Here is a 21,042-nt window from a genome sequence, read left to right as displayed (position 1 = left end):
TTATACCAATGCTGGAGGCCTTGTAAACGATATGAATGTCGGAGTCTCTGATTGGACTTTGTTTGCTTGTTATTGCATTTCCAGCTTGAGTGATGCTTGTATGGGTAGTTATCATGCCTTTAGCCCATGGTGGTGCCATCCAGAGATGATGGTAGCCAACTGATCAACAAATAGATGCCAGGTGGTCTAGTAGGTCAAGGCATTCCGGCCTCATGTGGGCAATGAAAGGTTTAAATCCGAGGAGTGGTTTAGGTTTATTACTTACATAATGCTACCCAGGGATGGGCAGCTGGTCCCTCCTGCCCTAAATGTGTGGACTTGGTTACCTAATCTCAGGCCCGTATACAGCTGATGGGTCAAAAAAGATGTAATACCATGTTTTTATATGGCTTACTGATCCAAAACAGTATTAAGGCAGCCAGGTGGTTTGTTTTTTGTGTGGTGGTGGTCCCAAGCTCATCAGAACATGAACCCAGTGGACTGCAGTCTGAAGATGCATGACATCAGGTCACCATCCTCCCATTGAAAGATAGGGAGTTGAGGGACATTTGAATAACTGAGTCAGAAGGGCCACTTGGTTTTATCAGTGCCAGTGTGTGAAGGCATCCTTTTCCAACACCTCCAAGCACTTTAAGCCAGCCATACAATTACAAGGGCTTCTGGCCTTTGATTCCTTCTTCCTGGCATTAAAAAAAAAAAAAAAAAAAAATACATAGTGGGGTGACAGTCACAGCAAAATGGCAGAAGTAATCTCAGCTCTTGTTTACTGTCGGGTCTCTACCGTCATGTAGCTGAGATTTAAAAAAAAAAAAAAAAAAAAAAAAAGAGGCCAATTTTAGCCCATTTTAAAAATAATCTCCTCTAGTCAGCACTGTATAGGCTATTTCTCCCTCTCGGCCCTGGCTTGTACAGTATTCTAGGTGACACTGGAGTGTTTGTTGCACCACATCCTTAGTGATTTATTTTACATATTACACCTTAACATTTTCTTGTATGCTACTTACATGTTTTAATATCAACACAAGTAACATACATGACGTGTAATGTGCTGGATAAATCACTTAGGAATAGGTGTTACACAATCTTCAAAGCCACTTAGAATACACTCCCTAACTTCATACAGCCACTAACACACTCAGCCAGCTGGGAATAGTATTAACTTTATTAATGCATCTCCTGGTCCTCATCTCTCTAATATCTCCAGTCTTTTCCACACTGTAAGGGGCATTCAAATATTAAGTGAAGTATTATTAAAAAACCTATGAACTGAAAAACCAATCAACAGATAGTGAAGAAACAGAATAAAACTGACGAAGAAAGTGAAGGAATTTGCGGCCAAGAGTGTTCATGTTATAGTTCTTGTTCAGCTTGACATTGTAGTATGGTGGATTCTTGATGTGACATTAAAAACCATGAAGGTTCAAGTACAAACGCACAAGTATAGTTTGAAAAGTTCCCAAACTAACTTGCTCTGCTGGATCTTTGGCAGTAGACGTTACCAATAGTGAATTAATATACTTAAATGTTCGTACCTCAGTGAGTTGTGATATTCAATTTGTCACTGAACTATATTGTTTTTAGTTTTACTCGGCCAAAAATTAACATCTCTCTGTCTGGAGTGCTGAGTTGTGGCAGTAGATTAACACAAGAATATGATGATAGTCATGAAGAAATGCTGTTAAAAGGATGTAGAGCCATAGCATTTTCCTTTGCCACTGAGCCACATGGATTAAACTACACAAGGACAAAAATCTGGGCCAAGTTAGGGTAAAATCAGTATAGTTGATCTGCCTATCACAGATGTAGTAGGGTTACATGGTTGGGAATGTTTCTTAGGTTTGCAACTGCACATGTAAAGAAGAAATTTTGATTGAGATTTATGAAATGAAATTTCAGGTCTTCAGTTTCAGAACCATTTTACCCATAACTTTCTGGACAATGTGTGTTTTGATTTTCCAGTTGTCACATGCAAAAATCAGTTGTTATGGAACCCTGCTATATTTTCAAGTGTATCCAGTGATTAGATCTTTATCATATCAAGAAATTACCATAATACTTTGTCATAAGGTCTGAAAAATCCTGTCAGTTACTGTATGAGTCAGTATCTAGCAGCAAATTAGAGAACATGAAGGTCAGCATATATAAAGTGAATTCCAGCCACAGTTGCATACTCTTTGAAAGCCCCCCGACACCCACATTCTCCCGCAGCCATAGTACTAATGGTTTTTCCTTAACGAGTGATCACTTATGGGCCGCCAGCATGAAGACTACTTGCTTCTGTTGCTCGTTGAAGCTTGCCAGAGTTTTCCCTCGTGTTGTGACCTAGCGGCGCCGGAAGGTAATGTGCCTCTTGTGTTCACTGCATGGGGGATCAGGGACTTGAGCTAGGCATAGGACTGTGGGAATAGAGTAGGGGTAGACAGAAGGCCTGGAACCAAAGCTAGACAGAGAACCAGGGAACAGATAATGGGTAGACAAAGAAGACTAAAACTAGTTAGGGAACCACAGAATATACCGGGGTCCAACATAACCAGGCAACAAACATGGGTAGACAGAGAACTGCAATTGAAGTCAGACAGAGACCAGGACATGGACCAAAGATGGAGAGAGCAAGGGAATATATCACTGGTATTCAGAGAACCAGGAATCAAAGCCAAGCAGAGAACCAGGGACCAAAGATGAATAGAGAACCATGAAAAATTCCAAAGGTAGATGGAGAGCAGGAACCAAAACTAGACAGAGAGCCAGGAAACAGACTGAAACTAAACAGAATCAGTTGATAGACCGAGATCCAGAGCTGAGGTAAAGGTGTGTTGGACATGATTTCAGACAGCAGACAATGACTAAAGCAGTGGGTGGGGGGAAGTGAGATCATACTGAAAGCTGATAATTGAATCCACTTTCATAATCTAGGCCAAAGAAGTTACGGCAACCTCAATCCACCTCCAAAATGATCATAGCCAGTTTTGGATGTGAAAGAGATGACATGGCAGAAATGATGAATGAAACGGGCACCAGAATATAAACGGATAAAGATGAAATTATTCGTATTTACTGTGCAAGCTCAGAGCGGGGACCACTAACTTGTAGCACTAGCTTAACGACTCACTAACTTAAACTACTAACCAGTGACCAAAGCACCTTTCAACCCATTTAGCATCTGGACATCTTTTTCATTTTATTGTTGACTTTATCCAGACAGATTTAATTGGATTATGGTAGACTTTTCAAGCTGGAGGAGTTAGATATTGACCGATGGGGCATCTTAGTTTTAACCCAATAAAGCCGGGGATGTCATTTGTTTTTTGTTCCTACCAACTCATGATGATGTTAGTAATCTAATGAGAAACTTTTAGAACTGGAGGGGTTAGATGTAGCCTTTATAAACCTCTTCAGTATAAGATGCCTTTCTTAAGTTGAATAAAACTGTCTGGTAGCAACAAGAGCAGACATATGACATTACCTGACTTCATCGGGTTAATGGACATTACTTTGGGATGTGGCACCTGTGATTCATCTTCAGCTTCTTGTAAAATGCTACTCTATTAACCATTTTGATTAGATATGATTTAGTATGATGTGAAGCTACGCTTAGGTTAAAATATATGAGTCAAGCTAATTTTTGACCTACAGTGTATTTTAATGTTTTATAGACTAAAACTGTCAGTATTCAGTGCTTGTTTAGTCCTTCATACTCCAAACTGCCTTTTGTTTTACCTCTTAATTTTTCTCAAAGTTAGAAGCTTACAGTCTGCTTATAGCTCATTGCTGTATTATATACAGTGTAGTGGACCTCCCATTCTCCATAGAGATCAAAACTTCCTGAGACCTTTTGGATTATTTGAATTTTGGATAATCAGTTCTGGTTCTGCCTAAGATAAATATTGTGGTTATATCTTCAACATGTGAAAGTTATTAGCAAGTAAGTCAGTATAAAAAAAAATGATTATGCTTTCAGTTACTCTTGGCCAGCGACAGTACATTCATGTTTGAATATTGGAATAACAACAGGGTAAACAACAGGGTAAACATGAGGCCTGACCAGTTTTTCAGCCATTGTTCTGAGGATAATTGGAGTTCTACTGTATCTGTACATTTTTTTTTAATAGGTTTCAGGTCCATATGCAACCAAGACGCCAGTGCTTTTGATGTTGATAATGATTTTTTCAACTAAAACAACGGGTTAATTTTGAGTCGTATTGCACTTAGTCTACTTCACTGTTAATTTGATTAGTACTCTGCACTTCTGTTAATTTGTCATTGTTAAAATATAAATTCTTTTTGCCAGAGGAACTAGGCTAATTAAAGCTAAAAAGTAATCATATCTGTTGGTAATAGTTGGTAAAATTACCTTACTTTGAATAGGAAATGAGAATGATTGATAACTAAATGGAAAGTAAGGGGTACACTAAGCCTTCAGTTATTCTCTGGTTACATATCCAAATTGATGATGTAGTTGATTGTTATATGTTTTGTTTGTAAGTATATTCGAGTTACAAAATTTTCATTCATGCAATAACCAAGAAATGAATGTACTGTAATGTATTGTAACATTCATCAAGGGTGTCATTATTTATTGTATCAGCATCAGTAAGATTTACTGATATTTTATGATACACAATACTGTACTGTGATACATCTTGTTGTTGTGACCCCAGGTTCATATTGACATAAACTCAGTGGGCTACAGGCTGAAGTTGCCCTCTCCTGCAGCACACCATCCTTCTTTCAAGGGATAGGTGTAGAGGTGAGAGACATTTGTATAATCTGGCAGCAGAGTTCCCCCATTATGTCACCACAGCCTCCAGGAGACATCCTAATTCTAGTGCAGAGCCTTGGAGTGAGCAAAGCAGTGGATATGGCAAATGTTCCATTTGCAGTATAATATTTAAGTGTGCTGACAGTCCCAGCTCTCAGGCCATTTGAATAACTGAAGTGTTTGTGTACAGTACTTGAAACATGTAGGTGACAGTGAGGCAGCGCAGGTTGTTGTGCGAGTGACAGTGGCAGTGACCTGGGTGGCTTTGGAGATTTGTAGCTCTTCTTCCTTGGAGATTTATTTTCATGTTATACCTTATTATCCTCTGTATGTTAGTGATTCAAACTATTCCATATTCAAGCAGTATAAGTCACATACAAGAGAATGTAACATGCAAAATAAATCACTAAGAGGAAGGTGCCAAGAGAACTCCTACACCACCCAGAATATGCCCCTTTTTGACCTGTGTGACCTTTGTTTATGTTTTGCAGCCCATCACTCTCGGACAAGTGCGCCCACAACCTGATACTTCCCCCAGTTGGTGATCAAGATTCGCCAGCTCAAGAGGCTAAGGGAAGCAGCAACGAGGAGGACACAAAGAGTGAAAAAGGCACGCTGAAGAAGAAGAACAAGGAGGAGAAAGAAAGGAGGAAGCTGGAGAAGGAGAGGGAGAAGTTTGTGAAGGAGGTGGAGAAGAAAGAGAAGGAGGTGGAAAAGAAGGAGAAAGCCAGGGAAAAGAAGGAAAAGGACCAGCAAAGGAAAGAGAAAGAGAAGGAGAAGAAAGGCCAAGACAAAATGGAACAAAAGAAACAGAAGGAGGAGAAAAACAGGGTGAATAACAAGGAAAAGAATGATAATGAAGCAAACGAAATTACTGATGAGGGAAAGACAGATGATGAAGTAAAACCAAGCAAAGATGAGGAGAAAACTATTGATGAAAATAAGACAAAGGAAAGTGAAGTAAGTATTGAACAAGAGGATCCAGGTGTGGGCACAATTAACAGACTCACGGCACTGTTCAAATTCAAACGACTTAACCGTAGGAGTTATACAGTTAAGGAAGGGGATGAGGGGAAGGGAAAAGTGCAGTCAGAGGAGAACGCCCCTCCTTTACCCCCCAAACCTCACCCTGACTCGCCTGTCATGAAGAATGTTGGAACTCGTGTCGATATCTAACATCAGGTAGAATTTTCATACAGTTTCTCCCCTAGTTATGAATTTTTGAGTTACAAGCAATCCTTATTATGGGTAGCCATTTTTACATTTTTTTTTACTGTTACACTCCCAACACATTAATGAAATATTGCCTATTCCATTGCTGCTGATAAAGTTGATTTGCCAGTGTCCCTCAAAAAACAGTAGTACTGTATGTAAAAAGTTTGATTAGTTGGAACTCAGCTCTGAACTTATAACAGGCTGTCTGTGTGAATTTTTGGAGATACAAACGTTTTCTGAGAAACATTTATTGGCATTTCTCAGTGACATCTGCAATTGCTTATCAAGATGTATTGACAGTGGTACAAATGATCAAATTTTCCTTGAAACATTTAGCACTGTGCAGCAGTGGTACTTCAGATTCTGCCTGTCTTCATTAATGTTCACCAGTGATTTGTGTATATTTGGCATGAAGTATTAGCTAATTTTGACTAAAAAAATCTTGAGGGAACAAACTAATTCGGGCAGCCAATTAAGTTCATAAGATGGGGAGGAACTGTGCTTGGAAAATGAGGGAATTGCGAGCCTTTTAAATTATTGATGTTTCTTTGTAAATACTCCCTAGTTTTTGTTCGTTGCATTAGTTTGCCAGTGTTTTTATGTTGTTTTTACCCATTCAGTATTTATTTGCAGTGTATATACTGTAGAATATGTAGATACTCTGTGTTATAATACTCAGGCTGTATATGTGTTCTTATGCAAAGCTGTTTCCCTAGTACAGTTAGCCGTCTTTACGCTATTGTGGTCCCCAGTGCTGGAGGGAATGCCTTCATCTGGTGGCACTGATATGACCAAGTGACTCAACTGCTTGGTTATACAAGTGGCCATCCGCTATTGCCCTATCCCTGGAAAGAGGGGTGATGGAGTGAAGAACAGCAGCATAAGCCTGCAGTACACTGGGTTCATGCTGCAGCTGATGATGCCCCACTGGAGTCTACCATCATCCATTCAGAGGATAATCAGAAAGTTGAAGGACATTAGTATAGTAGGTCAGCAGAGCCATCACCTGTTATGTTGGTGCCACTATGGGAAGGCCTCCTTCTTCAGCACCCCACCAGTACTGCACTGAAGTTATGTGTAAGTACTGCATAATGAAGAGTTTCAAAGTTAAATGATATAATGTGGATTGTGGAAATTCAACATGCACTCCATACATATATTTTGCAACAGGTTGCATTATGCCTAATAATGTATTTTTCGGCTATAACAGATTCATTCCTTTATTGACCTATCAGCAGAAATAAAATAGCAGCAAAGGAGGCTGACTATATTGTGAAACAGTACAAGTTGTGTTGCAATGGTACTAATGCTCTAACATCTGTCTTTCACTTGCTATGGTCATAAGCTGCAGTGTCTTATGTTTGTGTACAAGGCATCAGGAAAAGTGTTGTGTGATCAGAACAGGTATGGTATAGATTGAGAGAGAAGACATGGTATTAGCCATTTATTCATTTGTCAGGTTCTGAATATTCAGAGAGCTCCAGGCATCATTTCTCTCCTTATATCTCATTTATCTCTGTGTTATTTTGTATGTGTTTATTTTCCTGTCTTTTGAACAATACTGAATCTCATAAATATTGCCTCATGAAAATTACATTTGAAAACATCACACTTAGCAAAATGACTCTTAGTTGGGAAGTTATAAACCCGACATATATAACATCTAAGTACTATTGAAGGGAAGCCTAAGCAATTTTAAACATATCAAATTATTATCAGTGTTTAGGTCTTAATGTTAAGCTCAACTTCTCAAAGTGAATTCCTTCTTAAATATATCAATTTATATTGAGTCATGTCCTCACTTAGTCCAGATTAAGGTATTATTTTCCAAGACTGAGGAGGTGGGTGGAATGGGAGAGAAGTTTCGTATACAGGAAAAGGATAGATAGTTGTTGTTGTGGCTCCAGGGTCATCAGAATATTACCCCAGAGGAATACAGACTGAAGTTACTCATCTCCAGTAGTCCACCATCCTCCTTTCAGGGGTTAAGGAGGGAGGTGAGGGGCATTCAGTGTCACTACATGAAGGTGTCCCCCTCCAGTGCCCAAAAAATGGAATGCAACATGTCTCAATGAGTGCAGAGAGACAGTCTTTACCTCATGTTCAAGTTGATGATGATGATGATAATTGAAGAACTGAGAGGAAGGAAGGGACTGGAGTGTATTGGTATTGTGATGAGGAGGGGTTTATTGAGATGGTTTGGGCACGTCGAGAAGGTGGTGGACGACAGTTGGGTGCAGAAAGTGAGAAGTGTGAATGTCAGGGATTGGGTTGTGATAGGAAGACCAAAAAAGACCTGGGATGAGGTAATAGAGTGTGACCTCAGGGATAAAGGGACTGAATGGGGAGACTGCCAGAGATTGAGCAGCATTGAGAGCCACCCTTTGGTGACGAAGGCTGATGCATGCAAAGCTTGTTGGAGCCTTTATAAACGAAATAAGTGACATGATGATGACGAATAACGTGCTGGAAATGATAAGTATGTTTGGAAAATTGGACAGTGTCTTCACTACGGATTGATTTGATGGATGTGAAAGTGCTCTTAAATGTAATAATTTACCTTTACTTTCTTAACCATAATAAATAGATGTTGCTCAGTGAGTTTCCTGGATATTCAGGTGTGAAGGATAGAGTATATGTTTATATAAATGATTGAATCTCATGTTGTATTTGTCATTGTATGCCTGCAGTATCCAGGCACTTTCATCCAGCTTAGGAGAGACTTTTCAAAGTGGAGAGGTTGGTTATAATCTTCATTTACACCCTCATTGTTGCTGGTTTGTTTTTGTCTGAAAGAAATGGGCATCTCGCACAATTATTATACTGATTTATGATTTTATGAAATTTAATGAGCTTTAGTTATTAGGCAGGAATGAGTCTCCTTGGGTAACAGTCAGATCAACTGTTTAATCTGACTACACTTTGCCTTACACTAATCTAATAGGGTTAATGATCTCTCTTAGGAGAACCAATCAACTACTGTATACAAGACACCTTCCCAAAGCTGAATGAAATTGTGTGGAGTTGGTAGGAATAAATTAGTGAAATATGTCACCACAACAAATACACTAGCCATTGTGGTGAGTGTGAAGCTGGTTTAGTGTGTGCCATCAACAGGTTACATTAGTATTATTTTCTCTCTTCCTGACTGTGGACATAGATTAAATAGTCTGTTCCCTGAGGCCGTGCAGTCCTCTTACATGCCAGCTGCCTTCATGTCACCACTTCATTGTTAATACCTGTACTGAGTCCATACTGAATCCATGTTAGGGCTGTCTCATTCAGTACTGGCGTGGTGGTATTAATGGGAGTGTTGGTGGGATAAGATCAGTTAAGTATGTTATAATGCAATTAAAATTGTCAGATAGTTCCCTACCCCAGCCTAGAATTACACTTGAGTCCCTGCTAAACAGCAGATCGGTCCCCCTACCACTTGACCACAATCTCCCCAGCCTGGGTCACCTTTTCAACCACTTAACCCCTACATCTGATAAACAAGTGCCAATAAACTGTGAAGTGTGGTAGGGTCAGGTTTTTATCTTATAAGGTGGGCAAAGTTCCCTATTATATTTTGGTAATGTAGTATATAGACTGGCCTCACCCCATCCTTATAGCCCATTCCATATTAGAAGTACACTTGGCCATCAGGCTTACACTTCCACACCCCCCACACTCAGCATTTTTCGTTATCGCATGCTTTCTCAGTTTGACATCCATTTCTGCACAGGATGGGTGACATAGGCTCATGTCATACCACTCCTCCATTTTGTTTTCTTCTGTACAAGCTCTTTAGTAGTACAGTAGTAGTAGTAGTAGTAGTCATAGTAGTAGTACATGTAGTTGTAATATAGTAATAGTAGTAGCAGTTGTGATAAAATAGTGGTAGTAGTAGTACAGTAGTAATGTAGTAGTCATACTGTAGGTGTGTTTAGTAGCACTAGCAGCTGTAGTAGTAGTAGTAGAATTGTAGTAGTATTCTACTAGTAGAAGTTACGTCCCCTGGCTTATCTTTATGTGATCCCAATGAACAGCAGGATGAAACTGCCCTTTTCCTACAGTCCACCTTTATCCTATCAGGGAATAGGGAGTTGAGGGATGTTGTTATAACCAAGCAGCAGAGCTGACCAGTTATATTAGGGTCACTGCATGAAGGCATCCCTCTCTCTAGTAATACCTCTAAGTCTAGGGTTGGCACACACTGGCCGGTATCGTGTTTTGCTTGGTCTACCTCTCTATCGATGAAGGCCCCAGCACCTCAAAATATCTAACTGTAATTCCTGTGAGTGAAAACGAAGAGGAGCTGCAAGGCTTGGTAGATGCGTTTGGGAGAGTGTGTAAGAAACGGAATCTAAAGGTGAATGTAAGGAAGAGTAAAGTGCTGGTCTTTGAGAGAGGTGAAGTCAGTGAATGTACAGCGAGGTTGGATGGTGAGGAACTGGAAAATGTGAGTACGTTTAAGTACTGTACTTGGGTAGTGTGATGAGTAAGGATGGAGGTTTGGAGGGTGACGTGCTTGAAAGGGTACAGCAGGGAAGAAAGGTTGCTGGTTCTTTGAAAGCAGTGACAAGAAACAGGGAAGTGAGCATGGAAGTGACAAAGTTACTACATGACAGTATTGTGATACCAACTCTAACATATGGAAGTGAAGCTTGGACGTTGTTGGAAGGGCACAAGTCAAGAGTGAGAGCAGTGGAAATGAGTTATTTAAGAGGAGCCTGTGGAGTCACATGGAGAGACAGGCTGACGAATGAGGATATAACGAAGCGTTGTGGTGTTGATGTGGATGTGATGGGAAGCGTTATGAGGAACACACTGAGGTGGTTTGGCCATGTGGAGAGGATGGAGGGTGAAAGACTGACGAAGAGAGTGTATGTGAGTGAGGTGGAGGGGGGAAGAGGGAGGGGGAGGCCGAGGATGAGATGAAGGGATGGGGTGGAGAGGTATATGAGAGACGGGGGTGTGAGTTGGGAGCAGGGCAGTGAAATGGCGGGGGACAGGGCGACGTGGAGGCGATTTGTTTGTGGCCACCCCAAACGGGATTGAGGCGTCTGGCGATAGATAGATAGAATTCCTGTGATTATAGTTCATTCCACATCAGAACTGTAGTGGCTGGTGATGGAGTCAGAGTGTGGGAGTGTGGGTGGGTGTGGAAGGGTGTGAAGTAGATCTGAGTAGAGTATAAAATCAGAATCTGAATGTACTACAGGTGAGGGAAAAGAGGTTAGGATGATAATGATGATGTGATGATGTATATACTGTACAGTACACACAGTTTGTGTTACCATTTGTGTTACTGTGTAGGGGAGGTCATGTGTACTGTAAATGGTACAGTTTTAAGTGCAGAATTATTGTTGAAGATTAAGGAGCCTTTTCTTGTAGGGTTAAGTGGGTCTCTAATACCTCTTCCTTTGGGGTTTGTTCAGAATATGACCCCTCAAAAATCTTGAGTGTTATTTTGTATTTAATATTAGATACATTTTGCATAAAAAACATGTGAGAATGTGTTGTTGTTGGCTCAGGTCCATCAGGATGTGAATCTGGTGGACTGCAGGTTGAAGTTACCCTTTTCCTGCAGTTCACCATCCTCTTTTCAGGTGACAGGGAAGGAGTTGAGGGTTGTTTGTATAGCTGGTCAGTGAAGTTGCTCAGTTATATCTCATGAAGGTGTTCCTCTCCAGCACTGTGAGAATGGGAAATATGTCCTATGCATAAATATAGTGATAAGGAAGAGGCGGTAGTGAACCTGCAAAGCCTACAAGAATAGAGGTCATAGTGTGTTCTGATACTCTACTGGTGCTATTGTTCATATCCTTTGTTAGTGTAGCTGTTGCTAATTATATTATTTATCCAGCTCAGTACCATGATGTCATTTTATTTTTTTCTTGGTATCTCTAGATCACTCCTCCAAAACCCTGTCACTCTGTTACCCCCTGGGCACCCTCAGTCTGCCTATACACTACCCAGTGTATGTTAGCCTAGATTTCATAAAAGTAATACTTAATTCCTATCATGAGATGAACGGAATTCCTCTAATTTTCTAATTGCTTGATCACTTTGACCGTGGTGGTTGAGTGGTCAGCATTACTGACTACAAGGCTGCAGACTCGTTAGTGCCAGGGTTCAAATCTTGGTGCAGGCAGCTGGTATCACTCAACTCTTGTGCACATTCACCCTTTGTGGGTTGGTAGGTAGAGTGAGTACCTAGGGGAGGTAATTGTGCTAACATGGATGATGCAGTGGCCTTGTTTCCCAGGATATCCAGTGAATAACCTCCCATTGGCTTAATGGTCCTTATTGCAGAGATGAGCACCATGGCTCAGCACCTCATGGCATCTACCCCTACCTTTACCTTTAATGAATGATTTAGCATGATTGCATCAGCAATAGCACTCTTATGAAGTAGTCCACACTTCATTAGCTAAACTTAAAAGATCTTTGACAAGTGGGTAGAACCAAACATATTTCATTATTGCGGATTTTTTTGTTTCCAACTCTTAACAGCCCACTGTTGACCATAATTTTGGACCCATGCTCATGGTTGTTATATCCAGCTTTAGAAAGAACCACTGTCATCAGACTGAATGGAGTTGCTACAATTTCTAACTCCTGGTATGACAGTTCTTTACAAGAGTCCACATCTAAGATGAACAAAATCATTTAGTGGCACCAAGAATCAAATGAAAAAGATGTCATGGTACAGAAGAGGAAGATGAAGTCTTGTGTATGACATCAGTATTTTACATAATATCCATACACCATCCATCACATTATGCACCTTTGTATTTACCAATGATTGAACACATACTCAAGCTGTGGTATTCCATTGGGTAAAGAAGCTCCCTAACACCTCTTCCTTAGTAACTGATTTTTGGATATGGTTGGTTACTATCCTTCTCCTTAGTAATTGATTTTTGGATATGGTTGGTTACTATCCTTCTCCTTAGTAATTGATTTTTGGATATGGTTGGTTACTATCCTTCTGTGCATTATTTATGCAGAGAATGGTGGTATTAGAATGGTTTAAGTATCACAGAAGAGGACAGTAAGGTGTAATAAGCAAAAGAAATAGCTTGGGAAGAGGTGTTAGGGAGCTTCCTTACCTGAAAAGAATACCAGCTAAAGAAACAAAACATTCATGTGATAAATTTGGTCTTGCAAACCAATGTAACATAAGTAGGAAAAAGAAGCACATTTTTATGACTTGTAGACTGTATTATGTACATTTGAAATGATAACTTATATATAACAGAGGTTCCAAAAAAATGTAGCTACTATACTCTTTTCACTTTAACTTGGCCTAAACTTGCCATTTCCTCATCTTCAATTCTGAGTTCTAACAAGAGATCAATACATGGTGCTAGTCAAGATGAAGTGCTATGGAAAGGATGTAGAGCTGAAGTATTGTCTTATTCTGCCATCAAGATATGTGAAATATGCTGCAAAAGGACAAAAATATGGGCCAAATTAAGGTGAATGAATTATAGTATGGAGTGGAATGGTTTTGTCAGAGATGCAGTGAAGGTGAGGATGGTGTGGCCTGCACTGTAGTGTGAAGGGTATTTTTTTGTCTTCCAACATGTTATATACATGTCTAAGAATCTACAACTGGCTGACTTACTGACTTAATGTGAAGCCTGAGAGACCCCTACTGGCTGATGAGTTATTTATAAGCATGTAATTGCCTTTATGGTTATAACCACCCTGAACAGTTATGTACTATACCCTTGTAATTGGGAAAAAAAATGCATATTTTTCATGGATGGGAAGAACTACCTACTTCTTTCAAAGAAAATCATGGTTCCCACAACAATACAGTTATAAAGCGAGATTATCTGGCAACATGTTTTTGAGGAGGAATGAGTTGTATTTTTGCACATCTTGCCTTTTACAGGCTCTACAAACTTTATCTAAATCTGGTGGGGGGAGAGAGAATGGTAACTATAGTTTTTCACACAACTGCTGTTTGAGCAAGCAAACAAGAACTCTATCAGGCATGTAGTAAGGTGTGGATGCCTGTACCATGCACAGCACCGACAGTGTGTTATCACAAAAACTATTAAAGCTACAATGAACCTAAATACATTGCTTTAAAGCTTATGGAAAGTTATGGGTGTTACTTAAGTGATGTAAAACTTGCCACCTTATAAAAGCTACAGCAGACCTATGCACACGATTGGAAACCTAAAATATCATTTGCAAGCTTGCTTGCTCAAACATATTCCAATTTTTCAAGTGTGGAATACTGTATTCATATGGATTTTTAAGTACTCTTGCCTGTGAAGGCATAAAGAGCTTATGTTTTTCTTTCTACTCAAGAACATTATAGTACTGAACAGTACAGTACAGTAGAAGACAGGTGGTTCCACACAGACACAAGATTTGCCACAAACCTGTTGTTTGCTCACAATACTTTGCTGTCATATTGATGCCTTTGCTACTTAAATAGCCACAGTTAAAGATGCATTACTGTATTAACACATCCGTGAACCTACTGATGTTTACAAGGTTTTTATCTAGATAATAGGGCTTGACCAAAGAGCACTGACGAGTAACACTGATAATTTATGATGATGTGCAAATGCCTTTGCTAAGTGTATAATAGCCATGTAAGGTTCCTAGAATGTGAGGTTGCAGCAGCAGAGGCTCTTAACTTGTATATGTGTGACTGCAAGCTGTGTACTGGCTGCCATGCTTATGGACAGCAGTACAGCATAGTACAGTAATGCTGGGACCATGGCCTTGTTAACACACTACTCTTAATGCACTTCTAATTCCTAATATAATGCGCAGATATAAGTTATATTGGGGGCTACTATACTATTAATACTGAGATCACTTTGGGGAAGAGAACTTCCAAACTTTTTACTTTATTATTGGAGCACGTAAGGAGTTTGACCTTTGTGTCTCATAACCAACTGCTTTATGTAATGAGAAATGCTGGTTGGCAACAACTCTTCCTCACAGGTTTTCTAGGCACAGTCATCATACTTCAGGGGTTTGCCTTCCCCTTCATGACCTCAGATATTAAAAGTAACAATTAATCCTGTCTCAAGGTAGATTTGACCCCTTCAATCCAGGTGATCCTCTTTTTTGTTCACCTTTACTGCTGCCAGATAATTTTATTAACGTTTGGATAGGTATCTTATACTAAAGTGGTTTGTTAAGACCGTATGTAATTACAGTTGAAAAATGTACTCTGTGCTGAATATAAGCCTGGGGAGATGAGAACAAAATATCCATGGTCTTTGTGTTAAAATTACCTTTGATGGTTATAAAAGCAGTCTTTCATAATGACATACTTATCTCTGTTAGTCAGATGTAGAAAGCTGAGCGATTTTGACCGAGATGTTTGCAACTACAATTTATCCCCTTCATACTAATTGATGCGTTAGTCGTCTTTTGGGTCTGGCTGTGAAAATACGCATTGACACTTTTGGCATCTTTAAAGCAAAAAAAACATTATCCAGGAAGTAAGTTTTTAGCTGATTGGTGTCATTTTTGGAGGTGTCATAGCTTGCCCGGAGCTCGTCTGAAGTAATGAGTTGGCAACTGTGGGTCCCGATACTGGCAAGAGAGTGGACAGGTTTTTCAGTACCAAATGAGCTGTGAGTGGGGAAGGTACTGTGCAGTTTCGTCCCTTTAAATCTCCTCTATAACCCCCGTCCCGGCTGTGCAACATATTTCACTATACCAATAGTGCTTCTGTATGGTTTTTGGGCACTGTTGTGATTAGATTTGGAGTTTGCAATAGGAAATTTGGTGTTTGTGAAGCATTCCTGGTCATTATCAGCCTTTGGCCCAATGAAGTTTGTGCTACTGTTTCTAATCAACCACACTGCCTCTACCCTGCACCAAATGTGAGTATTCAACAATAAAAATTGTGACAGTGAATCATGTGAATATAGTGTGCATATCTGGTGTACAAGGAATTGGTGAATTATGGGCAGGAGCTTAGAGGGAGGCAAGAAACCACCCTACAGTCATGACACAGCATGGGTACACTGTAGTTTTTTGCATTTTTCTCGAAAACTATGAGGCGTAGGAGAATCGTTCTGATCTCAAATGAAAGCCCATGAAATTCTGCATAAGATGATGAAATTAAGACATTAACTGCTGAGAAAAGTTTCTTGTTAGAGCTTCCCGAATAAAAACTCTGTTGTCTGTCGGAAATAGGTTTTACTCTTTCGCTTATTACTCGAAGACCATACCTTGCATCAAAATGCCACCTACCCCAATCGAAAGCTAATAAAATTCTCTTTCCAGTGATGGTATAAGATTGATAAGTAAACATTCAAGTTATGATGGTGGGAAGTGAGGTGAATGTTCCCGAATGTTTATTCACATGGCCCTACTGTACGTATAGTGTGTTTTTTTTTGCTTATCGTGTAGAACAAACATTGACAAACAGGAATACGTGGGTTTTGTGGCAAAATAAATATGTTAGAGTTGTGAAAATAAGCTGAGAATACACTTTTTTGGAGTGCGCGGTGGGAGGGGGGAGGGAAGAAAATCTGGTGTGTCGTGGAACATGAAACTTTTTAGAACTTACCACACGCAAAAGGGTTAAGATTGCCCTTTTTTGTGCATTACAGAGAAATTAATAGCACTCAGTTACCTACAGCATAAACACTCAGATCAGAAATGCGTGGATTCAAAGGCTTTATGGAATAATGATAATTGTGGGAAAATTATATAAAAGTGGGGTTGGTGGAGGATTAGTGCCCCTCCCTGTAAAACAATTAACTCTAAGCCCTTGGCCACCCTGTTTGGGATACATGGCATCTGGCAATGAATGAATGAATGAAAAATAGTGTAGAGTGCCGTGAACTGTAAATACAGTGAGTTGCCTTGCATCAGTGATTTATAATTTGCTGTTATACATATCTGCAAAAAGACTTTGTCATATACAATGATTGCATGAGGACATGCAATATTGACACCCTCTATGACATGGTAAAATATTTTGGAAAAATTAAGGTTTTTGGCAATCAGATGTTTGGATTTGGGAGTTTGTACTGTACTGGTACTTCATTGATGTGAAATACATCAGTTGACCACTATCTTTAATCCTCAAAGCTTGGCCTTGGAATTTCAGTAAATTTGGTAGGTGGGGATGCTCGTCATCCACTAACTCGATGCGGTGCTGTTCTCGGGTATCTGCTCTTTCCTCTCCTCCATCCTCTTCTGTCTTTCTTTCCTTCATTCTTTCCTCTTACTTCTGCCTGTGGGTGACTCTACACTGAGTGACAAGCTAAATGGTTTCCTGTACACCAGGAAACCATTTACTGCGCTGGGTGGTAACCATATAATCAAATTATGGCACCTGGTAGTTTAGTGGGTAATTAAGGCGCTCCAATTGGATTGAGCCATTGGAGGTTTACATCCAAAGGGTGGTTGGGGTTTATTGCTCATGTAATGCCACTCAGCGATGAGTGAGGCTGGTCACTCTCATCTTAAATGTCAGGACCAACTTGCCTAGCCCTGGGCTCCTATGCTCCTCATGGGGCAACGTAGGATTGGATGATGAATGGATTATCTATTGTACAACTAACTCTCTAGGCCAGACTTATAAAGATATATTTGTAACCCTTGACTCTGATAACTGAGGATGAGATGGAGGGTTAGGGAGAGGTATATGAGTGGGAGGGTGAGGAGGCTGAGTTGGAGAGGAGGCAGCCTGTTGGTGGAGGGCAGAGTGACATGAACTTAGTTTGTGATATTTTGACATGCATTTTTAGAACATAATGATGAATTCATGTACTGACACTGTGTTTACTGTGAGGATGTTTTGAAAAAGCGAATGTTGGAAAATGGGTAAAAATATCAATGAGTGTGAATGTGGAGGGCAGAGTTGCAAGAGGCAATATTTAAGTCCAACTGTTACAGATTTTTTTAATGAATGAAGGACACCTGTACTCCAGCGTATGGAATTATTTTTTCATTTACTTTGTTTTTCCTTCCTCAGGTCATCATCTGTAAAAAAATAAATAAATAAATAAATAAAATGACCTCAGGGTTAAGGAACTGAACAGAGATGCTGCCAGGGATCAGATGACATGGAAAGCTGCCTTAGGTGAACACAAACACAGCCATGTACAGGCAGTCATGAAAGTATGGTTACAGCAGGTCCCATGAGTTTCATACTGAACAGCCAGCAGTGTCAATAGATTTGGCAGGCATGAATGTATGTGAGATGCCAAATTGGACTATCATATCATTTCATATTGTTTGTCAAGGCTCCACCATCCTTGCATGTGCCGGTCTTGATCACCTAATGGTGGCTCTCCTTACTGTTTGATCTCTGGCAGCTTCTCTGTTCAGTGCCTTATCTCTGAGGTCACAGGGTATGACCTCGTCCCAGATCTTTTTCGGACTTCCTCTCGCAACCCTAACCCCAACATTCACACTTCTTATTTTCCGCACCTAATTGTCATCCTCTATCCTCTCAATGTGTCCAAACCATCTCAGTCTACTGTAGATTTAAGCACTGGAGTGTTCATGGATACAGCACAGATATATTTATTTTATTCCTGTATTGTTGATGGGCCTTTCATCAAACCATTCATTCATCATTTCAGTTTGCTTCACATAAGAGTTGTAACAATGTTTTTTTTTTACTCTGTATACAAAACATTACAAAACAAATTGAAATGAATGAACAGAGTGATATAGCAGATAAAGTGAACATAAAATAGTTATGGTCTATCCTCACAGTAATAAAGACTCAGTTTGTGTATGATTTGTCCAGCTAAAAACCCATGGCCCAGTGAAACAACACCCTGACAATTTTCTTTCAAGGGTCTAATATACTTGTAACAAGCTTGTTCTGTCTTGTGGTTAATTTTCTTTTCCTAATAACTTGTATGTTTGTGCATTTTTGCAATACAGCACAGTACCATACTCCTTTACAAGAGATCTCCCATCCAAGTTGAATAAAGCCATCTGGCGGTAGAAAGAAATATTGTTGATGTGGCCCTAGGCTCATCTGAGCATGAATCCAGTGGACTGGAACCTGAAGTTACTCTTCTCCTGCAGTCCACCATCACCCTGCTGAGGGACAGGGAAGGAGTTGAGGGATATTTGTGTTACTGGGCAGCTGAGTTCTCCATTACATTTGTGTCACCACGTCCAGACACCCGTCTCCAGCACTTGTCACTGTACTGATTTGATTTATAAAATCACTGAGTGCTAAGAACATGAAAAAATAATCACTGGTTGTGTTGGGTTGCATTATTGGGATGCAAAGAGTGTGCCCAGTGTTGGTTGTTTATTTATGTTGCTTGTGGTGTGTCTGTGTCTCCCCTGATACAGCCAAATTGGAAAGTGAACAATGTGGATTAGAAATTTATCTGTGCCATCACCTTGCTGTTGTTATTCCTACAGAGGGGAAAAAAGTTATGATGATGATGATAATCTCTGCCATCTCCCAAAGCAGCTATAGTCAAGTTGTTTACACTTGATGAAATCCAGTGAGCCCTTATGAGGTGTGAAAGACTCTCCTTGGTTACTATCTAAACTGACCATCCAGTCTGACTACTATTTGCAGTCAAGGCTGAAACTAGTAAGGGATCTTCATCAGGTTTGAAAAATGCACTACAGAGGTCTCGCAGAAGCCGTATTAGAATCATGCAGTGTTAGCAAAAGGGTGTGAAAGACATTTATCATAACTGCAAGGGTTCTGTGTAGTTGTTGACTCTTGTATGTAACACTGAATACCTTGTGGCGTGATGTGACACTTAGATTACACAGCCAGTCCTTGTTATAAATACCTAGTTCTGATTTTATAATTTGATTTAAGTCCTCGGTATGTGGAGAGGTGTAAGAGGTATCAATGTTGGGATTAGGTTGTGACAGACAGACCAAAAAAGCCTGGGACAGTGTTATAGAGTGTGACCTCAGGGATAAAGGAATGAATAGGGAGGCTGCCAGTGATTATGCAATTTGGACAGCTGCCATTAACTGACCAAGGCTGACTCATGCAGGTACTGTATATTGGAGCCATTATAAGTGATACAAAATATGATATGATATGATTAGATGTTTTGTTCTCTGGTGGTTAGAATGACCGTCATGTGAAGCTTACATAAATCTGATTCCTAAAAGGTAACTACAGGTTTTTACATCATGTAATAAAGGTGACTTAAGTCTTTCAGTCCTGATAAAGGTTACTGTAGGATTTTCAGTCATGTAATGAAGATGTGGATTTTTCAGTACTGTAATGCCATCAAGGGAAGTAGACTGGTTATGTATCCCTAACTGAAGGGAGTGGAACTGGCAGTTTTAAGTCCTCAGTAAATTAAAGAAAAATTGACTTTTTAAAGTTCCATAGTTACCTATGAAGTTGATTTCTCAGTTTCCCCAATTTTACAGTAGCATGTTTATGTAAAAACTGTAATATATTGAGAATTATTCCTTACCTATAACAGGGACTGGCTGTGTTCATATGAACTAATCTTACACTTTGCTTCACGGAACTCTTTGTCCCGGTTTTCAATTTTTGTGCTTCATTAAGGCTATTTGTTCTGTATCCTCATGTTCTGAATACAAGCGTGTGCAATTAAATGACTAATGAGGCCTTTGAGGTGTTTTTTTCATTACTTTAATAACCTTGACTAATTTTCCAAATGTCAGCTGTTTTTTACCTTAACCTTGTGAGCCTGGGAATGCATTTTTCATTACATGCCTGCCAACTCATGATTATTTTATTCAGCTTAGAATGGATTTTCTGAACTGCAGAAGTTAGAGATATAAAGTCTTTCAGTACAAGATGCCTTCGCTAAGTTGAATGTTATCAGCATAGGATAGGTTATTTTTGTTAAAACTGTAGGGGTTAGATATATAGTAGGTGGGGGTGCCCATCATCCACCCACTTAATGTAGTGGTGCTCTGTTTTAGGGTAGTTTTACAGGGAGTGGCAAGCCAAATGATTTCCTGTAAACCAGGAAAGCATTTACAACGCTGGGTGGTAACCTTATAACCAACCGACACGTGTTCCCTACGTAACAGCAACTGGGTTGGCGGAAGGTTAGTGCCCCTCCTTGGAAAACAACTAACTAAAAATACGAATA

General features: G+C 39.8%; 1 protein-coding gene across 2 annotated transcripts in view; it reads left to right on the top strand.

Annotated features, from left to right (window-relative positions):
- The window catches only part of Efa6 (Exchange factor for Arf 6), a 74,018-nt gene extending 67,992 nt beyond the window's left edge, over positions 1 to 6,026 (top strand). For both annotated transcript variants that reach the window (XM_080269636.1, XM_080269635.1), the window contains exon 13: positions 5,251 to 6,026. In XM_080269636.1, the coding sequence (XP_080125762.1) occupies positions 5,251 to 5,935 (685 nt within the window). In that variant the 3' untranslated portion in view covers positions 5,936 to 6,026. The remainder of the gene's footprint in view (positions 1 to 5,250) is intronic.
- The last annotated feature ends 15,016 nt before the right edge of the window (positions 6,027 to 21,042 follow it).

This window comes from Coenobita brevimanus, chromosome 35 (genome assembly GCF_032717465.1).
Source record: "Coenobita brevimanus isolate Jiangsu-jjx chromosome 35, ASM3271746v2, whole genome shotgun sequence".
Lineage (NCBI taxonomy): Eukaryota > Metazoa > Arthropoda > Malacostraca > Decapoda > Coenobitidae > Coenobita > Coenobita brevimanus.
This window is presented reverse-complemented; position numbering and strand designations above follow the sequence as displayed.